Below are 23339 nucleotides of genomic sequence, written 5' to 3'. Positions count from 1 at the left end.
TCTGCCCGGCTGCCACCCCGTCTGGGAAGTGAGGAGCGTCTCTGCCTGGCTGCCCAGTCTGGAAAGTGAGGAGCGTCTCTGCCCGGCCGCCATCCCACCTGGGAAGTGAGGAGCGCCTCTTCCCGGCTGCCATCCCATCTAGGAAGTGAGGAGCGTCTCTGCCCGGCCGCCCATCGTCTGAGATGTGGGGAGCGCCTCTGCCCGGCCGCGACCCTATCTGGGAGGTGAAGAGCGTCTCTGCCCGGCCGCCCCGTCTGAGAAGTGAGGGGCCCCTCCGCCCGGCATTCGCCCCGTCTGAGAAGTGAGGAGCCCCTCCGCCCGGCATTCGCCCCGTCTGAGAAGTGAGGAGCCCCTCCGCCCGGCTGCCACCCCATCTGGGAAGTGAGGAGCGTCTCCGCCCGGCAGCCACCCCGTCTGGGAGGGAGGTGGGGGTCAGCCCCCGCCAGGCCAGCCGCCCCGTCCGGGAGGTGAGGGGCGCCTCTGCCCGGCCGCCCCCACTGGGAAGTGAGGAGCCCCTCTGCCCGGCCACCACCCCATCTAGGAGGTGTACCCAACAGCTCATTGATAACGGGCCATGATGACAATGGCGGTTTTGTGGAATAGAAAAGGGGGCAAGGTGGGGAAAAGATTGAGAAATCGGAAGGTTGCTGTGTCTGTGTAGAAAGAAGTAGATATGGGAGACTTTTCATTTTGTTCTGTACTAAGAAAAATTCTTCTGCCTTGGGATCCTGTTGATCGGTGACCTTACCCCCAACCCTGTGCTCTCTGAAACATGTGCTGTGTCCACTCAGGGTTGAATGGATTAAGGGCGGTGCAAGATGTGCTTTGTTAAACAGATGCTTGAAGGCAGCATGCTCGTTAAGAGTCATCACCACTCCCTAATCTCAAGTACCCAGGGACACAAACACTCTGCCTAGGAAAACCAGAGACCTTTGTTCACTTGTTTGTCTGCTGACCTTCCCTCCACTACTGTCCTATGACCCTGCCAAATCCCCCTCTGCGAGAAACACCCAAGAATGATCAATAAAAAAAAAAAAAATAAAATAAAATAAATTTAAAATAAAATAAAATAAAATAAAATGCTTTAAAAAAAAAAAAAGGGAAGAGCGTTGGCTGACTAGCTCTTGTCTCTTTAACTTTTCTCCTAACTAGAATGATAATTAGGCTGGAAATACAGCAGCCACCTAAGATCTCGAAGCAACAATTATAAACACCAGCGTACTAAACATGGCAGAACAGAAGGGAAGTGCCTGGGTCCCTAACTATAGAAACAGTAATACTAGCTTTGGACAGTCTACCCGCTAGAGTTCTTGTATGTGAGAAAAACAAACCCCAATTTGCTTAATCCAGTATAGTAGATTTTTGTTTCTTGTAGCTGAACATATTCCTGATTCAATGAAAGACATCAAAAATATAAACACTGAATGAAAGCAAGCACCACAAATGTCCACTTTATAAGTGCAAAGGGGCTAGAAATAAATCTAAGTGAACATAAGACAACCAAATTAGGAGAGAAGAATATTTATTATACAAATATAAAAATCTATACATTCTTAGCTGATGATATATACTTAATCAAAAAGTCTTTTAATTTGGATATATGCATCATTTCCTTCATTGTGGTGTCTCTGCTTCTCAGATGTATTAATCCATTCTCCAAAGTAGTTTCAGTAACCAAAACTGTGAAGAGAATACTCATTTCATCATACCTAAGAAAAAAGTAGTTAAACAGACACATGAGCACAAATGTAAATAATAAATTCCTCCACGTTGCCAGCTGTAATTCAGTGTTCATGCACTCTCAAGAGTCACAGACTCAGGGCTTAAGGGTGGACCAAAAAAACCCAACATTTTTAAAGTTTCTGAATCGTATTTAAAGTAATATTTTCAGACAGTTTCTAACTTATTGCTAGAGCTGAAAAGTCATAAAAGAAAATAAAATCTGAGAATAAACACTGGTACCTCTACACATCATTTGGGGTGATATCACAGATGAACCTCATAATAACCTCAGCCTTTTGGTTCTTGGATGCAATCCAAGAACAATTATTTTAGACTGAAGTCTTTTACAATAAACAATATTATAATAAAGATGCAATTTGGTATAACAAATTATACCAAAATCATGTTTCCTTTATTGAGTATGCTAGCTTATAGCTTCTAGTTCAGCAATAACCAAACAGATAGATGCATGGCTGACCTTCTGTATGCTTACCAAGTCACACTATCTCATTACTGTTTATTTCCTTTGTAGGACTCCATCAGAAACTTTTTATTTCTCTGTTTATTTATTGTCTATTTTGTCCTACTAGAATATAAGCTTAACAAGAATAGTATGGCTGGGCGTGGTGACTCATGCCTGTAATCCCAGCACTTTGGGAGGCTGAGGTGGGCGGATCACGAGGTCAGGAGTTCGAGACCAGCCTGGCCAACATAGTGAAACCCCATCTCTACCAAAACTACAAAAAATTAGCTGGGCGTGGTGGCAGGCACCTGTAATCCCAGCTACTCGGGAGGCTGAGGCAGGAGAATCGCTTGAACACGAGAGGCAGAGGTTGCAGTAAGCCGAGATCACGCCATTGCACCAGCCCGGGCAACAGTGCGAGACTCTGTCTTAAAAAAAAAAAAAAAAAAAAGAATAGTACATTTTTCTGTGTTGTTCACCACTATATCAAAGTGAATAAAACATAGTACGTGTTTAATAATAATTTCATAAAAATATCCTGGGACAATAAAACCTTTACCATATAAAGAACAACTGCAACTTGATAATGTCCACATGGCTCAAAGGATAAGAATTTAGAACCTGAGAGGACAAGAAAGTTCAAGTGCTGCCCCTTCATTTTACACATAATAAAACCATTAGATGCTCTAATTATAGAAAACTACTTTTCTTTGGACATCATCTGAAAGGTGTTTTTTTTTTTTTTTTTGAGGAGGAGTCTCGCTCTGTCACCCAGGATGGAGTGCAGTGGCTTGATCTCAGCTCACTGCAACCTCCGCCTCCTGGGTTCAAGCGATTCTCCTGCCTCAGCCTCCCAAGTAGCTAGGACTACAGGCACAAGCCACCATGGCCAGGTAATTTTTTGTATTTTTAGTAGAGACAGGGTTTTGCTATGTTGGCCAGGCTGGTCTTGAACTCCTGACCTCAGGTGATCTGCCCGCCTCGACCTCCCAAAGTGCTGGGATTACAGGTGTGAGCCACTGCGCCCAGCCTGGAAGGTGTATTTTAACAAATGTTCAGAGAACTGAAGATCAAAACACAATGGTTCACAACTTTTCACCCAAAAGATACATATTCAACACAAAAACCTTAAAAAAAAATAACAAGAATGGATTATTTAAAAACAACAATTAATGAAATAGCATGGGGTGAGACTAGACACAGAGAGCTCAATTAGGAGATGATTTCAATAATCCAGGTAAGAGATATTGGTGACTCTAACTTGGGTAGTGGCAGCGAAGACAGAGATGGATGAGATACATTTAAGAAGCAAGCTGACAGCATTTGATGATAGACTGAATGTAGAGAATGAGGAAGAGGGAGGAGTTAAGGATGATAGCCAGTTTCTCTGTCTTGAGCAATTGGGTGAACAGAGGTGCCAATCCCTTAGAAGACTAGAACAGACTATCCCTCCAGAATAGAATTCCCTTCCACTCAGTCTCAGAATGGACCACAATGCCAGCAAAGAAAGGCATTCCACTCATATTCCTTCAGTCTTGATTCAACACATGCTCTCTACATACATACTTTCATCCATAAGTGGATAAGCTGAGGTATACATACTTCATGACATTAAGTCTTGGAACTACATACAGCATGTGCTCAAACATACTTGCTGAATACTGTTCCCTGCTGAGGCAATTAACTAAGTACACATAGTTCTGTAAAAGGGAAACTGAGGAATAATTTAAAATTATATTTTATATATAAATTTAGAAGATATTTGTTTCTGTAATTCATAAACATAATCAAAAACTCTTGAATAAATACACTCTTTAATGAAAATACAATTCTTACTTTGAATAAAGTTGTTCCAATGAGGACTGCATAGTTTCCAAATAACCAGGCCACACAGAAATCCCATTTTCTAGTAACTCATTAAATAGCCCTTGACAAACCTAGAAAGAAATAGAAAAACTTCAAATATGAAAGAAATAATGGTAGCTAGAGTGATTATTCTATTTTTGTGAAGCCACAAATCACCCTCTTCAATCTCTAAAATGGGTATGTTTCTTTAATTATGTGATGTTAATGTTTATAACTTCCATATCATATACTTTATAAATCGTATACTTCTTCTGAAAATGAAGTAATTAAGCATAGCAAAGCTAAATACTAAATGCCAATCTTCTGAGAAATTTGTATATCAAATAAGAATTTTTATTACCCTTAGTATCATTCAAAACACAAACAAAACCAAAACAGATTCTGTCAGAAAAAAACCAGGAGATCCAAAGGGCTGTATGAACTCAGAGCCCTCATCTGAGAGGTGAGACCTGAGCCCTAGGTTATACCACCAAGTCAGGAAGAGGCAGAAGAGCCAGGAAAGAAAAAGGATGAGAAAAAGGAGAGTGGTATTCCAGAAGCAAACCCTGGAAAATGTTTCAAGAAGAGACTGATCAACCCATTTCACTGGAATGCTGGAGACAAAAGCTTGACTGGAAATACAGAAGTAACGATGAATAAATGACACAGTAAACTTAACTGTTTTCTTTACAAGCAATAGGGAAGCAAAACAAAGCAAAATTTAAAAACCCCTTAACAGTCTAGCACCAACAGTCCAGAGCAGGGTTCCTCACCCTTGCACTGCTGACCCAGGGTGTTTAGCAGCATTCCTGGCCTCCAGGAGAGGCCTGCAGCACCCTCCCACTCTTAGGACAACCACAAATCTCTCCAGACATTACTAAATGGTGACTGAGCTACAGCATCCTAGGAGCTTCCTAGCTTATAAGGGTATTAGGGAGGCTCCCATACCCTGGGAGAAAATGTGGGACATAAGCCATTATCTTCTCCTTCTTTGAGCTCACTATCTCCCATCTTCTCAGACCTCTCCACAAAAGCCAGGGTCAGAAAGCTGGGGGACTCTCAAAGTCTTCAAATCTTTTCAGTGTCCGCATTCAGATCTGGGCTGGGTCTCAATCACCCAGACAGAAATGACGACTGCTGAAGGAGTCTCTGGAACGAAATGAAAGCCATCCCCCATGGCCTTCCTTAAGAGTATTTAATCATTAGAACAAATTAGAAAAATCAAAATAAAATTATAGATCTAGAATATCTGAATATAGTCAGTTACCAAAAGTGTTAAGTTCAAAGGGGAAAGGCTATGCAGGGTGGCTCACGCCTGTAATCCCAGCACGTTGGGAGGCCGAGGTGGGCAGATCACTTGAGGTCAGGAGTTGGAGACCAGCCTGGCCAACATGGTGAAACCCTGTCTCTACTAAAAATACTAAAAAATTAGCCAGGTGTGGTGGTGTGTACCTGTAATCCCATCTACTAGGGAGGCTGAGGCAGGAGAATTGCTTGAACCTGGGAGGCAGAGGTTGCAGTGAGCCGAGATCGTGCCACTGCACTCCAGCCCAGGTGACAGAGCAAGACTCCGTCTCAAAATAAATAAATAAATAAATAAATAAATAAAAAGTTCAAAGGGGAAAGAAATAATTCACTAACATGTGTACAAATATTTTAATTACTATGTCTACTCACTCACTAAAAAGTGAAACTATGAATGGGCATGAACAGCAAACCCACTGAACTGTATTCAGCTTCTTTAACACACTTCAAAATTATATATAATCACAGTACTTACCCACAGTTCATTATTTAATTAAAGCTTTTTTTTTTTTTTTTTTTTTTTCTGAAGCAGGGTCTTGCTCTGTCACCCGGGCTGGAGTGCAGTGGTGTGATCTCGGCTCACTGCAACCTCCACCTCCCAGGTTCAAGTGATTCTTGTGCCTTAGCCTCCTGAATAGCTGGAATTACAGGCACACACCATTATGCTCAGCTAATTTTTGTATTTTCAGTAGAGACCAGGTTTTGCCATATTGGCCAGGCAAATTAAAAACTTTTTTTTTTTTTTTTTGAGACGGAGTCTCTCTCTGTCGCCCAGGCTGGAGTGCAGTGGTGCGATCTCAGCTCACTGCAACCTCTGCCTCCTAGGTTCAAGTGATTCTCCTGCCTTAGCCTCCTGAGTATCTGGGACTACAGGTGCGTGCCACCACGCCCAGCTAATTTTTGTATTTTTAGTAGATGGGGTTTCACCATATTGGCCAGGATGGTCTCGATCTCTTGACCTCGTGATCCACCCGCTTTGGCCTCCCAAAGTGCTGGGATTACAGGCATGAGCCACCACGCCCGACCTAAAACATTTTAAAAAGCAAATGAATCAAAATAAAATTTTAAATGGCAAGCTATCAAGTTTACTTAGAGTAAGGGTTAGGTTGAGCATCCCTAATCAGAAAATCCGAAATCCAAAATGCTCCAAAACCTGAAACCTTGAGTTCAAAGGAAATGCTCATCAGAACATTTAAGATTTTGGATTTTTGGATTAGAGATGCAAATATACCAAAAAAATCCGAGATCCAAAACGGTCCTGGTCCAAAGCGTTTTTGGATAATACTCAATCTGTAATTAAAATAATGACATTTAAACTCATTTAACTCACCTGTCTTAGTTCCAATGTGGGGCCTCTTCCTACATCCAAAGCAACCTTAATAGGGGCTAAACAAGGGTGAAGTTTAAGTACCTAAGGCAATTAAATGGGGGAAGGAGAAGACAGGAAAGGGGAAAAAGCATAGTTTGTTTAAATATAACACAAGTTTAAATATAACACAAGTATTAACAAACAGTTTCTTAACAGTTATAATTTTCTGTGTGAAAACAGAAGTTAGCTGAGGTCATAAAAACACCATGTAGTAACATATTCAGCTGCCCCCCAGATTTCTCCACTTAGATGTTTGGCAGAAAGAAATTAATTTGGCCAGGCATGGTGGTACATGCCTGTAATTCCAGCACTTTGGGAGGCTGAGGCAGGTGGATTCCTTGAGCTCAGGAGTTTGAGACCAGCCTGGGCAACACGGTGAAAACTTCTCTCTACCAAAAAAATACAAAAAAATTAGCTAGGTATGGCGCATACCTGTAGTCCCAGCTACTCAGGCGGCTGAGGTGGGAAGAATGCTTGACCCGGGAGGTCAAGGCTGCAGTGAGCCAAGATCGTGCCACTGCACTCTAGTCTGGGCGACAGAGTGAGATCCTGTCTCAAAAAAAAAAAAAACAAATTAACTTGAGACCCTCCCATTTTCTGACAACTCCCTCAGTCAAAATGCTTCTTTCAGCATCACTTTGGACCCTACCAGCCTGGGCCACGTGGCTTACCATTTCAACTTTCTCTCTCTTGTCAAAACCTACTGTTCTTCTCTTTTTATATATATTTTTTTGAATGAAAAAAATTTTTAAATGAAATTTGCTTTTTTTTTTTAAAGGGTCTGGCTCTGTTGCCCAGGCTAGAATGCTCCACTCCCTGCCTCACTGCAACCTCCGCCTCTGGGCTCAAGCCATCCTCCCACTTCAGCCTCCTAAGTAGCAGGGACTACAGGTGCATGCCACCACGCCCAGCTAGTTTTAGTATTTTTTTGTAGAGATGAAGTTTTGCCATGTTGCCCAGACAGACTGGTCTTGAACTCCTGACCTGAATGATCCACCCACCTTGGCTTCCCAAAGTGCTGGGATTATAGGCGTGAGCCATTCAGCCCAGCCTTCTCTTCTCATTCATTAATCCATCCAACAAACATTTTAATGCCTCTGATACCAGGAACAGTTCCAGGTGCTAGGGGTAAAAATCTCCGTCTCTCGTGGCAGGGAGAAACAGACAATAAAAATAAGTAAATAATATATGTGAAGGTGGTAGGTGCTAAAAAAGGAAGAAGATGGAACATGCTGGCAAGAGGCAGGCTGGGGGAGGTTTTCAGCAACTTTAAGGTGGTCAGAAAAGGTCCTCTCCCTATGGTGACACTTGAGCAAACACTCAAAAGAAGGTGGGGGGACGAGACATGGATGATGAAGAAAGAGCACTCTAGGCAATGGGGAATACAAATGACAGGGCTCTGAGCTGGCAGCATCTCCAGCATGTTCTAGAAATAGCAAGGTCAGTGCTGCTGGAGCAGACTGAGTGAGGTGGAGAACAGCAGATCAAAAAGAGGGCTTCGGTTTTTCCTGAGTGAGATGAGAAGCTTTCCTGGAGTGTTCTGAGCAAAGTAGCAACACAACATGCACCTTTTAACAGGGCCACTCTATCAGGGGAGGAGGGGTGGCAGTGGCTTATAGCAGGGTGGTAGCAGTAGACAGGCTAGGAAGTGGTCAGACTCAGGATACGTTTTGAAGTTAGAGTCAAACAGGATTTGCTGATGGTTTGGAAGTGGAGTGTAAGAAAAAGAAAGGATTCCTTTTTTTGTTAGCTACAAACCATTTATAAACCCCATTCCCCAGAATAATTCTATAATCAGACTTCTCTATGGCTATAGCAGGCTAAATGAACACTGTATAATAAATCACTTAACTAAGAAGAGTGGTTTCCTACAAACTCATGGTTCCCAATCCCAGCTGAACACTCAACATTATTTGTTAAAACTTTTGATTTGGGGCAGCTTCCTTTTATGTTCAAAGGGTATATGACTATTCCCCACTCGTGCCATTTAAACCCCCAATCTTCCACATTTAAACTAATAGTGCCTCCTAATTCCCTGAGAAAATAGAGGGCATCAGTAAAATGTCCTTCAAAGACCAAAAAGCCCAGTAGCCTTTTTATATCTCACTATCCTTTTTCTTCTTCCCTGCTGTTTCAAATATCTCCTTTTCAAGATAGATTCTTCTACTCGGGCTCTTGATCCCATCCTGACCCCTCCAGTTTCCTTCATCTTGCCCCATTAATCATTTCTTTTCTCTCCTATAACTTCAACTTCTCCTCTCGATTTTCTTTGACCCATAAACATGCTCCAAGTGCATGTTCATGCACTAAAATCAGCCTTTCCAGGCCCACATCTAGCTCCTCTGATCCAGGAACCAGCCATGTGGCACAAGACCAGAAGCCAGACACCTGGGGCAGAGAGGTCAATAGCACAGGTCTCCCTGATCCGGGTCTTTCTTCCTCCTATGTACCAATGCTTCAGCTTCTGATACAAATGGAAGCCCCCAGTGGAAAGGTTCAGGGGCTAGGAGTCATAGAGACAGCTGTCTGTTCACAATTAAACAGAAATGCCTTTGGGATTACTTATTAGGGATGCCTTGTTCTATTCTGTGAGAACCTGATTCTTATTCCTGTGGCCAGATTCTAAAAAAACTGAAAAATACTTAGACTACATGCACTAAATTTATTATTCAGAGTTTATGTTAGAAACCGAGCACACTAACATTAAGAACACAAACAAACAAACCCATATTTTTAGTTTCCCAAGTCTATCTCTGAAATATCAACAGCACCTTTCTATGAAGATTTTTCTTTCTTGTAAAGGAGTTCTCTGTCAGCTGGAAAGAATCATAGAGGTAGGCCAGCATGCCTCGGTCTAGGTCCCCATTTACAGACAGAACACAAGGAACCACATTTTTTCGTCCATCTCGGCCCTTCACAGAAAAACAGAAGAAAAATAATCATTTCACAGAACTTTTTTTGTTTGTTTGTTTTTGAGACGGAGTCTCACTCTGTCACCTGGCCAGGCTGGAGTGCAGTGGCATGATCTCAGCTCCCTGCAACCTCTACCTCCCAGGTTCAAGTGATTCTCCTGCCTCAGCCTCCCGAGTACATATTTTAGACTTACACAATCAGAATACAAAAGTAAAGTTTCATTTTACAAAGCACCCACTCTGTACCAGGCCTGTGGTAGGCACTGGGCCCACGAAGACGATAAAGATGCATTCTCTGCTCTCACTGTGCTCAGTGTTTCATCAGCGAGGCCCAAATGTGAATTTTAAAACTATGGTGCTTGGTTGGGCTCTATCCCAGAGATTCTGAACGAACTCAACTGGAGAGGGACTTAGGCATCAATTTTTTCAATAGCCCTACAGACTATTTCTTTAATGCTTCCGAGCTCAGAGTTAGTATTCAGAAAGGTAACACTTTTTTTTTTTTTTTTTTTTTTTTTTAATACAGACAGAGTCTCGCTCTGTCACCCAGGCTGGAGTGCAATGGCACGATCTCGCCTCATTGCCAACCTCTGCCACCCGGGTTCAAGTGATTCTCTTGCCTCAGTCTCCTGAGTAGCTAGGACTACAGGCACACACCACCATGTCTGGCTAATTTTTTTCTATTTTTAGTAGAGACGGGGTTTCACCATATTGGCCAGGTTGTTCTCAAACTCCTCACCTCAGGTGATCAGCCCACCTCAGCCTCCCAAAGTGCTGGGATTACAGGCGTGAGCCACTGCGCCCTACCTAGAAAGGTAACACTTTTAAGTAAAAATTGTTTGCTGATTATTCAAAAGAGGCCTTAGGGAAAAAAATGGTGTGCTTTAGGGAAAGGGGTTTGGAGTATAATTTTCTGAAACGTAAAGTTATTTTCATAAAAAAGAAATCTTTCAAAAACTTACTTTTTGCATTAAAGCCATAATTATGAAAACAAACTACACATAGTACATGATATGAATTAAGTATTGATAAACAGACTTACTTCTCTAAACTGAAGAGGAATCATTTCAAACTTCTTAAAAATTTCAATCCTAGAAATGTTTTAAGTTTTGGATAAAAACAGTTCCACTTTCATCTTTCTTTTTTTGTAAATCATTGTTCACCTGGATATTCACGTAATTTTAAAAAATACTTAAATAACCACCTTTGGCTAGAGTCACAGAACAAAACAAAAAAAAAGAGAGAAAACCCCACACATTTAAATCCTCAGCTTCTGTTAATTATTCATGATCAACCACAGTCTTCATTAATACATGTATGTACTGACATTTTAAACCTATTTGAATTGCATATGATACTTTAAAGATTCACAAGAATTTGCCCTCAAAGGCAGTAAACTTTCTGATACCTGGGACTCTATTCTACCAGTTGTATTTCACACAGTTATAGAACTGATAGTTAATAAGATAAACTGGGCTGGGAGCAGTGGCTCATGCCTGTAATCCCAGCACATTGGGAGGCCATGGTGGACGAATCACTTGAGTTCAGGAGTTCGAGACCAGCCTGGCCAACATGGTGAAACCCCATCTCTACTAAAAAGACAAAAATTAGCTGGGCATGGTGGTGCATGCTTGTAATCCCAGCTACTCGGCAGGCTGAGGCATAAGAATCACTTGAACCCAGGAGGTGGAAGCTGCAGTGAGCAGACATTGTGCCACTATACTCCAGCCTGGGTGACAGAGTGAGACACCATCTCAAAAAAAAAAAAAAAAAAAAAAAAAGACAAACTCAAGTACTGAAAGATTCTGTGGTGCGCTTTGAATCAAACAAAATCTAAATCTGAATCTTTATGAAGAATGCTTTAGGCCGGGCACAGTGACTCACTCCTGTAATCCTAGCACTTTGGGAGGCCAGGGCAGGAGGATCACTTGAGCCCAGGAGTTTGAGACTAGCCTGGGCAACATGGCAAGATCCCATCCCTATTTAAAACAAACAAAAAAGATTGTTTATTGTTTTCTAATTTTTTGAAAATTGGATATCCAACAATGTCAGGATATCTGGTGGCAACTCTTCCAACAATATCTGATTTCTCACACTATCCAGAATAAATTATTTTCTATCCTAGCTGTCTTCAGCCTTTATTGGTCTGCTTCACTGTTCTCTAAAAAATATATTTGGACATTAACCATAAAATCAACTAAAAACAGATACAAAATGGCCTAAGAGGCTGGGTGCAGTGGTTCACGCCTATAATCCCAGCACTTTGGGAGGCTGAGGCAGGAGGATCACTTGAGCCCAGGAGTTCAAGACCAGCCTGAGCAACACAGCGAGACCCCATCTCTATTAAATAATTTTAAAAAAAGAAAGAAATGGCCTCAGAAACATTTCAAGAAAGCATACTAAATGACAGAAATTCTACTTAATATTTTATAACATGTTCAACTAATGATGAATAATTTTGTGAACTCTGGAAACAGAAAAGGAACAATGTCATGGAAGAGAAAAATTTCTGCAATAGGAAAACTCTTCATTAGTGAAAATGATACCAATAAAAGAACAAAATAATCTGGGCATGGTAGTTCACACCTGTAATCTTAGCACTCAGAAAGGCAGAGGCAGGAGAACAGCTTGAGCCCAGGAATTCAAGACCAGACTGGGCAACATAGCGAGACCCCATTCTCCATACAAAAGAAAAAAAAAGAACAAAATAAGACACTAATAGCCACAATACAAAAATCATCTTTAAATCCCTAGTCACAAGGTTGAGCTGTTCATTAACTATGATAATAACCAATAAGTTTCATTTGAGAGCTGAGTACCCCAAAATGAAGTGTGATGGTGGTGGAGTTAAAGGAAAATGTTCACCAGTTAATAAGCCTTCTAGTTTTTCATTAGTTATTCATATTTAAAAATTCCAGCCTGGTCAATATGGTGAAACCCTGTCTCTACTAAAAATACAAAAATTAACCGGGCGTGGTGGCGCACACCTATAGTCCTAGCTACTCAGGAGGCTGAGGCAGAAGAACCGCTTGAACCTGGGAATCGCGACACTGCACTCCAGCCTGGGCAACAGAGTGAGATGCTGTCTCAAAAAATAAAAAAATAAAAATTAATCTACTTTCTACTCATTATATATAAACTCCTATGTTTTTGCTATATATTTTTTCTTTTTCTTTTTTTTTTTTTTTTGAGACATGGTCTCATCCTGTTGCACAGGCTGGAGTGCAGTAGCACAGTCTTGGCTCACTGATGATCCTGGAACAACATATTGCTACAAAAGGTAAGGAAGTGCTCGTCAAGACAATGATGGAAATATGTCAAAAGGACACTGGCCAAGTCTAGGACAATTTGACCATCAAAATAAATAATGACAGTAACACACTGTAACCCCCTGAGAAAGTAATCTGTGAAATACCAATTTAAAAAAAAAATGGGGGAGAAGGAAAAGCTCTACAGTATATTGCTGACCAGTAAATCTAGAAGGAATGACGGAATTTGTTTTTTTTTTTTTAAAAAAAAAAAAAAGGGAAGGGGAAAAAAACACCATTGGCAAACCTCATCGTAGTAACTGATTTGAGCAAGAATCATCAAGGGATGCTGCAACCAGTAAGGCAAAATTTGGTGACATGGCCAAACATGGTGACTCATTCTTATAATCCAAGCATTTTGGGAGGCTGAGGCAGGGGGATTGTTTCATCCCAGGAGTTCGAGACCAGCCCGGGCAACAAAGCTAGACCCCGTCTCTACAAATATTAAACCATTAGTCGGGCATGGTGATACATGCTTGTAGTCCTAGCTACTTGGGAGGCTGAGGCAGGATTGCTTGAGCTCAAGAGTTTGAGGTTGCAGTGAGCTATCACCACACCACTGTGTTTCAGCCTGAGTGATAGAGTGAGATCCTGTCTCAAATAAAGAAAAAAAAAATCACCATTTGGCAAACCTCACATTAATAACTGATCTGGGCAAGAATCATCAATGGATGCTGCAACCAGTAAGGCAAAATTTGGTGACAAAGAAATTATCTGCATCATCTTAAAGTATCTGCCCACAACACTTATTAATTACTAGTTAATTTTTTTTTTTTTTTTTTGAGACAGAGTCTCGTTCTGTCGCCAGGCTGCAGTGCAGTGGCACGATCTTGGCTCATCGCAACCTCCACCTCCCGGGTTCAAGCGATTCTCCTGCCTCAGCCTCCCAAGTAGCTGAGACTATAAGGGCAAGCCACCACATCCAGCTAATTTTTGTATTTTTAGTAGAGACGGGGTTTCACCACATTGGCCAGGATGGTCTCAATCTCTTGACCTCATGATCCTCCCACTTCGGCCTCACAAAGTGCTGGGATTACAGGCGTGAGCCACCGCGCCTGGCCGTTAATTAATAAATACAAACTATTTATTAGCTTTACACTGGAGAAATCTAGTAGACACCATCTTAACTAAATGATAAAAGTTAACATCACCAGTAACACTCCTCACATGACACACTGAGAAGAGAGCTTCTCAGTACTACCACTTCTGTAGTACTCCCGACAAAAATACATAAATCACGTGGAAACAGCAGTCAGATCCCAGCCAAGGCATATTCTACAGATTAACTAGACTGTACTCTTCAAAAATGTGAAGGTCACACAAGACAAGAGGAATTGTTCATTTGAAGGAGTGTAAAGGCATATGACAACTACATGAAAGATAAGATCTTGGACCTATAAATGCCATTATTGAGATAATCAGTTCAATTTGTAGGGCTCTGTGGCAATAGTGGATTACTGTTAATTTCCTGATTTTGATGATTGGATTGTAGTTATGTAGGTGAGTGTCTCTGCATCTGAAAAATACACAATGAAGTATTAAGACACCATGTTTGCACCTTATTCTCAAATGGTTCGGAAATGATTACAGAGAATCTGGGTAAAAAATACATAGGAGCTCCAGGTAAAACATACATGTAATTTAGACACATTGCCAGGATACATGTGTAAAAGTTCGTGATCTCCTAGGTTCCACAGGGTTTCTATTAGCTCCTTTCCCCAGGGAAAATTGTAGTAAAGTTTGTTTCCTTTCCGGCCTTCTTCATCCTGACAGTCACTGCTGCTGAAGTTAGATGGACTCATGGCAAACTGGAAAAGAAAATTTAAGTTTGTCTTAACATATTTAAATAAATGCCAATTTAACTCCCATAATTATCTGTAAGAATTTAAATTGTCTGATACTTTTTATTCAGCAAATGTGCGAAACTAGTCAAGTCCCGAATACAAATTTTAAAATTTATTCTAATTTACATTTTTTTTTTTTTGAGATGTGTCTCATTCTGTTGCCCAGGTTAGAGTGCAGTGGCTAGTCACAGGTACAATCATAGCTCACTGCTGCCTCCTACTGCTGGACTCAAGCAATCCTCCTGCCTCAGGATTCAGATTAGCTGGGACCACAGGTTGCTGAAATTTAATTTTTAAAAAGTGAAAATACTGGCCAGGCACAGTGGCTCACGCCTGTTATGCCAGCTCTTTGGGAGGCTGAGGCAGGGGGATCGCTTGAGCTTAGGACTTCGAGACCAGCCTGGGTAACAGAGCAAGACTTCATCTCTACAAATAATAAAAGAAGTTGCAGTGAGCTGTGATTGTGCAACGGCAGTCCAGCCCGGGCAAAAGAGTGAGACTATGTCTCTAAAAAAACCAAGATGGAGTCAGTTGTACCAGTGAAGGACAAGAAACTTCTGGAGGTCAAACTAGGGGAGCTGCCAAGCTGGATCTTGATGTGGGACTTCAGCCCTAGTGGCCTTGATGGAGCATTTCAAAGAGGTTACTACTGGTACTACAACAAGTACATCAACGTGAAGAAGGGGAGCATCTCGGGGTTTACCATGGTGCTGGCAGGGTACATGCTCTTCATCTACTGCCTTTCCTACAAGGAGCTCAAGCACGAGCGGCTATGCAAGTACCACTGAAGAAGACATGCTCTGCACTCCCCCAACAACCTTCTTGGCTGCAGCCCCTCCATAAGCAACACAATCTCAATTGTTGCTGAATCCTTTCATATCCTAATGGGAATTAACCTCCAAATAAAAGATGACTGGTACTTGTGAAAAAAAAAAAAAAAAAAAAAACCAAAAACAGACAACAAAAATAAAATAAAATAAAAAGTGAAAATACTGAGTATATTGCTTAACATATTGTTTTTCAGTAGGAAAGAACTACAGAGAAAAAACTGTTGATGTTATCCAGACTTTTATGGCCAATAAAGAGGGGAAGTTAACCATGACTAAAGTGGGATAAAGAAGAAAGTATCACATAGTCCTCATTCTTACCCTTCTGTGAAGTTCTTGATGACTCGTGATTATTTCATACAGTTTAAATAGGTATTTGGGGATGTTTGAGTCAGGAAATGGTAACACAACACATGGCAAGACAAAAATGCTTACTTCAACTCTTTTTTTTTTCAGTGAGTACTAAAACTTGATCATCAATTACAGAGCCATTTTGACTAATATGGAAAGTTCATGGAGGTAGGTAGCAAAGGCTGAAGCTGTGACAATGGTCAAGGGTCAAACTCTACATCAGCCAGGAACGCTAGGTGAGGGCTTTGAATTTTACCTTACACAGAAAGGCTAATTAACAAACACATCTGAGCCCCACAAATGTTTTTACCAAAGTAACTTTGTAATCTAGAACAATGAAAATTGTTACAAAGAGTTTTTTATTTGTATAATATATTAATAGCTACATACATCAAATATAATTTCCTGTATGTCAGAAGAATTACCACTGACACATTAAGACAATTTATGTATTAACTATTAAACTAAAGGTAATTATTGCAGTACCTTTCTCCACCACTGGAGTCGATGACGTAACCAGAAATCAAGCCACTGGTTTGAAGTTCTCGGAGGAGTAAACCATACTAACGAAGCTTCAGTCTTCTCACCAATTCTTTAGATATAAAACATATCACGAAGTTAGCTTATCTGAAAATTATATAATTTATCCCAAGTGGAAATGACTGGTTTTTGACTATTTAAATACAAGGCCAAGTTATTTGCCACTTTTTATACCTTTTAACACCATTTGGTATCTGCTTAGTGTCAAAAACAGGATGAAAACACACTCCAATCTGAGCAAGGCCATAAGGTAGCCTCTTGTTTACCAGATCCAGGCAATTAACATAGTGTTCCAAGGCACCTGTCAAAAGATAAATCAATCATTGTATACATCTAGTCCACAAACCCAAATCATTTTTGTCAATAGACACATTAATAGTAGTAATAACGTTAACACAGCATAAAGACAGATGTTGGCCGAGCTTGGTGGCTCACGCCTATAATCCCAGCACTTTGGGAGGTCGAGGTGGGCAGATTGCTTGAGCTCAGGAATTCTGAGACCAGACTGGGCAACACAGCAAAACCCCATCTCTAAAAATATACAAAAATAAGCCAGGCATGGTGGTGTGTGCCTTGTAGTCCCAGCTACTTGGAAAGCTGGGAGGTGGGTCACTTTAGCCTGGGAGGCCGAGGTTGCAGTGAGCTGGGATGGTGCTACTGTGCTCCAGCCTGGGCAACAGAGTGAAACCCTGTCTTAAAAAAAACAAAAAAAGACAGATCTTATTGATCACCACTTAATTCTAGGTAGTTTCACCCCGACTTTTTAGTTTGAAGATTTTCTTTTTTTTTGAGATGGAGTCTCGCTCTGTCGCCCAGGCTGGAGTGCAGTGGCAGGGTCTCGGCTCATTGCAACCTCCGCCTCCCGGGTTCACGCCATTCTCCTGCCTCAGCCTCCCGAGTAGCTGGGACTACAGGCGCCTGCCACCACGCCCGGCTAATTTTTTTTGTATTTTTAGTAGAGACGGGGTTTCACCGTGTTAGCCAGGTTGGTCTTGATCTCCTGACCTCATGATCTGCCTGCCTTGGCCTCCCAAAGTGCTGGGATTACAGGCGTGAGCCACCGCGCCCGACAAAGATTTTCAAATCTATAAGAAAGTTGAAAAAATAATAAACATCCATATACAATGAACACTTGTATACCCTTTACCTAGATTCATCGATTATCAACATTTTGCCACATTTTTTTCTTGTTCACTCCCAAATACTGCCGCATACATCTTCTAAAAATAAAAATATTTCCTATATACCATTATAACACCATAAAAAGTTAACCATAATACCACAATATAATCTAACATATGGTGATATTTTAGTTGTTCCAATTTTCACCCCAAATATCTTTTACTGTTCTCTTTCTTTCCAGTTAAGATTCATGTACTGCATTCTGAGTAGGTTTCTTTCATCCCTTTGAATCTAGAACATTTCCCCTGCTTCCTTTCCCCCTTAATTTTGCTATTAATGACACTTTTGATGTGAGTCCAGGTTAGTCATAGATTGTCTCACATTTGGGATTTGTCTGATTGTTTCCTTATGATTTAATTTCGGCTAATCATTTTTAGCAAAATACTACATAGTAGATGTGTGTATCTTATTGCATCATAACATGAGGAACATGTTATCAAATTATTCCACTACTGATGACACCAAATTTGATTACTTGGTTAAGGTAGTAAATATCCACTCCCCAATAATATCCTGCTCCCCAACAGTATTTCACCCAATATTTTAGAATCCATTGATGACTGTTGCTTGAATCAATGATATCGGGGTTTGCAATATCATGAAATGGTGAATTTTCTAATGTATCTTTCCTTCTACATTTATTCCACAGCTTCTGTAAAAACATAAGCTTTCTCTACCTCTTCCCCCTGCCCCCGACCTCTAGGCTCAATTATTTGTTTTTGATTAATACTATTGACTCTTAGATTTTAGTCAATGTGTTATGATCCATTACCATTAATATGTATCTTAATGTTCAATTTGTCCTAGATGTGGCCAGTGATAACCCTCTTCAAGCCAGCATCTGTGACCTTTTTATATGACCCATTAGTCTTCAAGCAATTCTTTGCTTTTTAGCACCATAAAGTGTTTCAAACTCACCTTGTACTTTCCCTAACCCCAGACCCGGAATCAGCCATTTCTCCCAGTACTGGTTCATCTTAGAAACCAAGATCTGGAGGCCGGGCGCAGTGGCTCACGCCTGTAATCCCAGCACTTTGGGAGGCTGAGGCGGGCGGATCACAAGGTCAGGAGATCGAGACCATCCTGGCTAACAAGGTGAAACCCCGCCTCTACTAAAAATACAAAAAATTAGCCAGGCGTGGTGGCAGGCGCCTGTAGTCTAGTCCCAGCTACTCGGGAGGCTGAGGCAGGAGAATGGCGTGAACCCGGGAGATGGAGCTTGCAGTGAGCCGAGATTGTGCCACTGCACTCCAGCCTGGGCGGCAGAGCGAGACTCTGTCTCAAAAAAAAAAAAAAAGGAACCAGGATCTGGGCACTAGGTGTGCTCATTGCTACTGAGGGTCATTGCTTCTAGGAACTTTAAACGAAGAAAGTTAGGAAAGATATTTTTAAAAATCATGAGGCTGGGCACTGTGGCTCACACCTGTAATCCCAGCACTTTGGGGGGCCAAGATGGGCAGATTGCTTAAGCTCAGGAGTTCAAGACCAGCCTGGACAACATGGCAAAACCTCATCTCTACAAAAAACACAAAAATTAGCTGGGTGTGGTGGCATGTGCCTGTAGTCCAGCTACTTGGGAGGCTGAGGTGGGAGGTTCACTTGAGCCCCAGAGGTCGAGGCTGCAGTGAGCCATGATCACACCACTGCACTCGAGTCTGGGTGACAGAGTGAGACCCATATTCAATTTTAATTTACCAATTCACATTTAATTTACCAATCCATATTTAACATTAGTTTATACGTACCTTCTTTTACATATTATCTTCTACAACGAAAATCTTGGTTCCTAATAACAACTAACCCAACTATTTGAATTTTTTTTTTTTTGAGACGGAGTTTTGCTCTTGTCACCCAAGCTGGAGTGCAGTGGCGTGATCTCGGCTCACTGCAACCTCTGCCTCCTGGATTCAAGCGATTCTCCTGCCTCAGCCTCCCAAGTAGCTGGGATTACAGGCGCTCGCCGTCACGGCCGGCTAATTTTTGTCTTTTTAGTAGAGACAGGGTTTCACCATGTTGGCCAGGCTAGTCTCGAACTCCTGACCTCAGGTGATCCACCCGCCTCTGCCTTGCAAAATGCTGGGATTACAGGCGTGAGCCACTGCGCCTGGCCTTGATTTATCCTATGTATACATGAAATAGTTTCAGAATTATAATTTCAACATTTATACTTAGAATAAATCTAAGAAAAGTTCAAAATGTCTGTGTAGTTCCTTATGCACTTAGACTACATTGCACTAAATGACAGCACTGTGTTCAGAAGTTGCCCCGTGAAATTGAGAGCGTTCCCAGGTCCTTCGGACAGATTGTTTAAGGAACAGCAATGATTCCATGGACCAGTTTTCTCCAGGGTAGAGCACTGTTAATATACTCGACTACTTCAAAAAGATGAGAACTAGCTAACTTCCTTGCATGGGAATACAGGGCCAGTTGCAATCCCCAAGATCCAGCAAGACTGCCTCGCCTTTCCACCCGACACCTGTTTTGAAGCATGAAATCGTGAAGCATACCGTGAAGAAGGTTCTCCCGTAGTTTCCCAGAAGTTTTTAATACGTTCTCAAGAAATGCTACTAGCTGTTCCTTACTCAGCTCTTTGTCTTGCAAGATTTCGCGTAGAGTTTCTGCAGAAACTAACCTGAAGGCACTGTCCCCGGGTAGCAAAGGGCCTGGTTTGTGGTGGAGGGCGTCCACCGGGAATACCTGCTCCCTGAACACCACCACCGAGGTCCACCATTCTGCGGCCAGGTTCTTCCGCAACTCTACGCCCAAGGGTCCGAAGCCGGGGTGGCACCCACTCAGAAGAGAATCCCGGCTAAGCTGCTGCTTGCTTCCACTTAGGAAATGCCTTCTCTGACAGATCTCTAACAGCGCCTCGCTTCCCTCTCCAGACCCGGGGGCTTCTGGGTGCTCGCCGTTCCCCTCGAGCTCCGTGTGCGACTTCACGTGCCCTCCTTTGGGGCTACTCCTTTCCGTCAACAGCTCCGGCTGCCCCGCATCTACTCGACCCCCAAACCCAGACAACAGACACCTGCAGACCTTATGGCAGGCCCTGACGGCTACACGAGAGCACATCTCTCTCCGAAGTTAAAGAGCACACTCTCCCATCACTCAGCGGATCCCAACAAGCCACCACTACCGTTACCAGAATCCGGGGAGGCCAGGGCGCAGGCGCAACGGAGGTGAGCGTGCTTGCGGGCGGCAGGCCCCACCCCGGAAGCGTATGTCTGCGTTCCGGCCGCAGCCATCCCCCGCCCACCATGGCGGACGCCGGCTCGGATGGTTCTCTGCTGGCTTGCCGTTCTTGTCGCGCCCCTCCCCTCAGATTGATCTTTTTCTTTCCTCGTAAGCACCAGTAAAGGTTATTTCCACCTATTTATAACCATGCTGTAGCCACTTGAGTCACTTCCTTCTGCCACTGTTTTGCAGTCCAAAAAATTAAAATACTTAAGTATTATCCAAATCACCTTCTATATAAACCTCAATCAAGCACTTTGACTAAATTTGGCATTTGGTTTCCATTTAAACAGTTTTAGTCCTTTACGGTGATTTGTAAGCCCAGGCCTTCTTAACTAGGCAAATGCTGCCGCCAGGTAGCCTAGGCCTAACCCCAGAGCCGTTGTCTTGACGCTTAAGCTCCCGGGGAGGGGGGGGCGATAGGCTTTGTGACTAGGGTAGTGGTATGGTCACTTTAAATATTGCAGTGGCTTCCAAAGGGCAGTCCCCAGCCAGCAGCATCTGCCTCACCTGGGAATGCACTAGAAATAAACCAAGGGGCCCAGACACGTCTTAAACCCTCCTGGTGTCAGAGAAAACCACATACGTGCAATTTCTTCCAGGGGCCCCTTCTATGGGTTCATCAAAACAATGAGACTTGTGACTGTTATTATTAAGAGACTCATGATTACATCGCAGGTTTCTGATTTTGCAGTTTCTATTTAAATAGGTCGAGACCTTAAGACCCGCCCAGAAAGTGGAAAAGTGGTATACCCAGACTGAGGAAGAGTTTGATTCCAAAGTCCATGATTTCTTATACCAGCCTCAGTTACGGAAACCTTTAAAGAGGTTCAGGGAAAAAGGAACAATCTACATTTCACTGTGAGACTACCAAACTACTACCTGATTAAGAGCGGGTAACAGCTTAGCAATTGAGTTAATGTAATTCAGGGGTAAAGTTTTATCATTAGTAAAGTGCTGTACCAAGTTCAGGAAATAGTTCTTCTTTACAAGTGTATACAAGGGTTTAAAAAAAGGCCAGCTAGAAAGTCCAACAGTATTGCTGGAAAGCAAATATAGTAATTAACTGCAAAGCTGGGTGCTACTACTGCCAGGTGTTTTCCACATTCAGGAACTCACACCAGGTAAAAGGCCTATACGCAAATAAATAAAAAGAGAGAATGGGGAGAAAAATCACATTTATTAGTTAAGACGACCACAGGCTGGACACAACACACATGCTAAAAAGTGGACTGTCTTTTAAAACTTCCAAGGTAAATGTTTTTTCCACAGCCCCACAATCATTTCAGTGTTTACAAATTAAAAGGCCCACGGTTAAGACATTAAACAGTAAAATATATAATAAATGCTCCAACCTACCCTCTCCCCCGAAAGCTGCTTCTAAGTTTAAAACCATGAATTCGACTAACCATGCCATTGAAAACCATCCAGGTTACTACAGGCTGAATTAGTTTTCAATGTCTAAATCCTAGAAATATCACTCCCTATCCCAGCCCTAGCAAATTCTAACTTTACATTTGACATAAGGCTTAACATCAATTAAAGCCTGTTTAATAATCAGAATTTAAATGAAGTCTCCTGAAGACCTCTCTTCTGGCAAAAAAACATGTTATCAGACTCTGGGAAAACATTCAGACCCACTTCTAGCTATTACTGAAATAAATGATTAGAAAGTTACGTTGGTGAGCCGAAGTTAAACCTAAAGCTATCCCCTGGATCTTTCTAGCAATAAACCCATGTTGAACCTACCATGAAAACTTTCATTCACTGTGCTTTTGGTTACGTTGCCTCCTGATTAGTCATTAATTTTAATGAGGTTTTTTCCTTGTGTTGAGTATGAATAGACCTTACAGTTTGAGGATCTCTAGAATTCCCTGAATTATTGGAAAGACATTCATAACTCCCAGTGTGACTAGTTAAGAGCCCCAGGGAGCCTGTGAAGACTAGAATCTACAAGTAACCTGCACCAAGAACCAAATTCAGTAAAGGAGACTCAAGCTTAGCTCCTGGCCATCTTAAAGGGCTAATGTATGTCTTTCACAGGTTTGTTCAACATTTCAGTAATTCACAGTATAGCCAAGAGCATGAGTATAAATCTCTTGAAAAAGCCAGTTATTTGGAGCTTTTTAAATTATAAACTTTGAAAGTCACCCATGTTCTCACATTATATAGATGACTTTGTATCTCTTTTACTATTTTCTCATTTAACCATACTAGCAAATAAGGAAAAAGGCTATTAAATGACTCCCCTGATGTTGGAAGCTGACAAAGCTTTTATGCAATTTAGCCTGTAACTAAAAATTCACCTGTATCAATTCATTCTGACTCCTGCAATATGAATAGCTCATTATAAAGAAGGGCCTTCTGATTCCCCCTGCCTCCCAAATTAAATAAAAAGGAGCAGTCATTTGTTTTCATGGAAAAAAAACCAAAAACAAAC

General features: G+C 41.9%; 2 protein-coding genes across 3 annotated transcripts; one reads left to right on the top strand and one right to left on the bottom strand.

Moving 5' to 3' along the window:
- Positions 1–1505: 1505 nt before the first annotated feature.
- On the bottom strand, positions 1506–22061 carry POLG2 (DNA polymerase gamma 2, accessory subunit). 2 transcript variants are annotated; one of them, XM_004041211.5, is made up of 8 exons: positions 20176–22061; positions 16661–16787; positions 16433–16538; positions 14559–14732; positions 9476–9616; positions 6666–6746; positions 4022–4122; positions 1506–1709 (listed from the first exon to the last, which is right to left on the bottom strand). In XM_004041211.5, the coding sequence occupies exons 1-8, from the start codon at positions 20735–20737 to the stop codon at positions 1544–1546; spliced, it is 1458 nt and encodes a 485-aa protein (XP_004041259.2). In that variant the 5' UTR covers positions 20738–22061; the 3' UTR covers positions 1506–1543. The 2 variants fall into 2 exon arrangements, with proteins under 2 accessions (XP_004041259.2, XP_055242819.2); XM_055386844.2 differs by lacking the exons at positions 1506–1709; positions 4022–4122 and adding an exon at positions 5634–5973.
- On the top strand, positions 15290–15556 carry LOC101136485 (ATP synthase subunit f, mitochondrial-like). The gene has a single exon (XM_019026744.2). The coding sequence runs from the start codon at positions 15290–15292 to the stop codon at positions 15554–15556; it is 267 nt and encodes an 88-aa protein (XP_018882289.2).
- Positions 22062–23339: the final 1278 nt, after the last annotated feature.

This window comes from Gorilla gorilla, chromosome 4 (genome assembly GCF_029281585.2).
Source record: "Gorilla gorilla gorilla isolate KB3781 chromosome 4, NHGRI_mGorGor1-v2.1_pri, whole genome shotgun sequence".
Classification (NCBI taxonomy): Eukaryota; Metazoa; Chordata; class Mammalia; order Primates; family Hominidae; genus Gorilla; species Gorilla gorilla.
This window is presented reverse-complemented; position numbering and strand designations above follow the sequence as displayed.

Excerpts from the sequence above, each read along its gene's own strand:
- LOC101136485 (XM_019026744.2), top strand. The coding sequence starts at position 15,290 with ATGGAGTCAGTTGTACCAGTGAAGGACAAGAAACTTCTGGAGGTCAAA.
- POLG2 (XM_004041211.5), bottom strand. The coding sequence starts at position 20,737 with ATGTGCTCTCGTGTAGCCGTCAGGGCCTGCCATAAGGTCTGCAGGTGT. Across the intron at positions 16,788-20,175 it reads ACGGGAGAACCTTCTTCACG|GTGCCTTGGAACACTATGTT; the intron begins GTATGCTTCACG and ends ATCTTTTGACAG. Across the intron at positions 9,617-14,558 it reads GCAATGTGTCTAAATTACAT|GGCCGAGATGGACGAAAAAA; the intron begins GTATGTTTTACC and ends TTTTCTGTGAAG.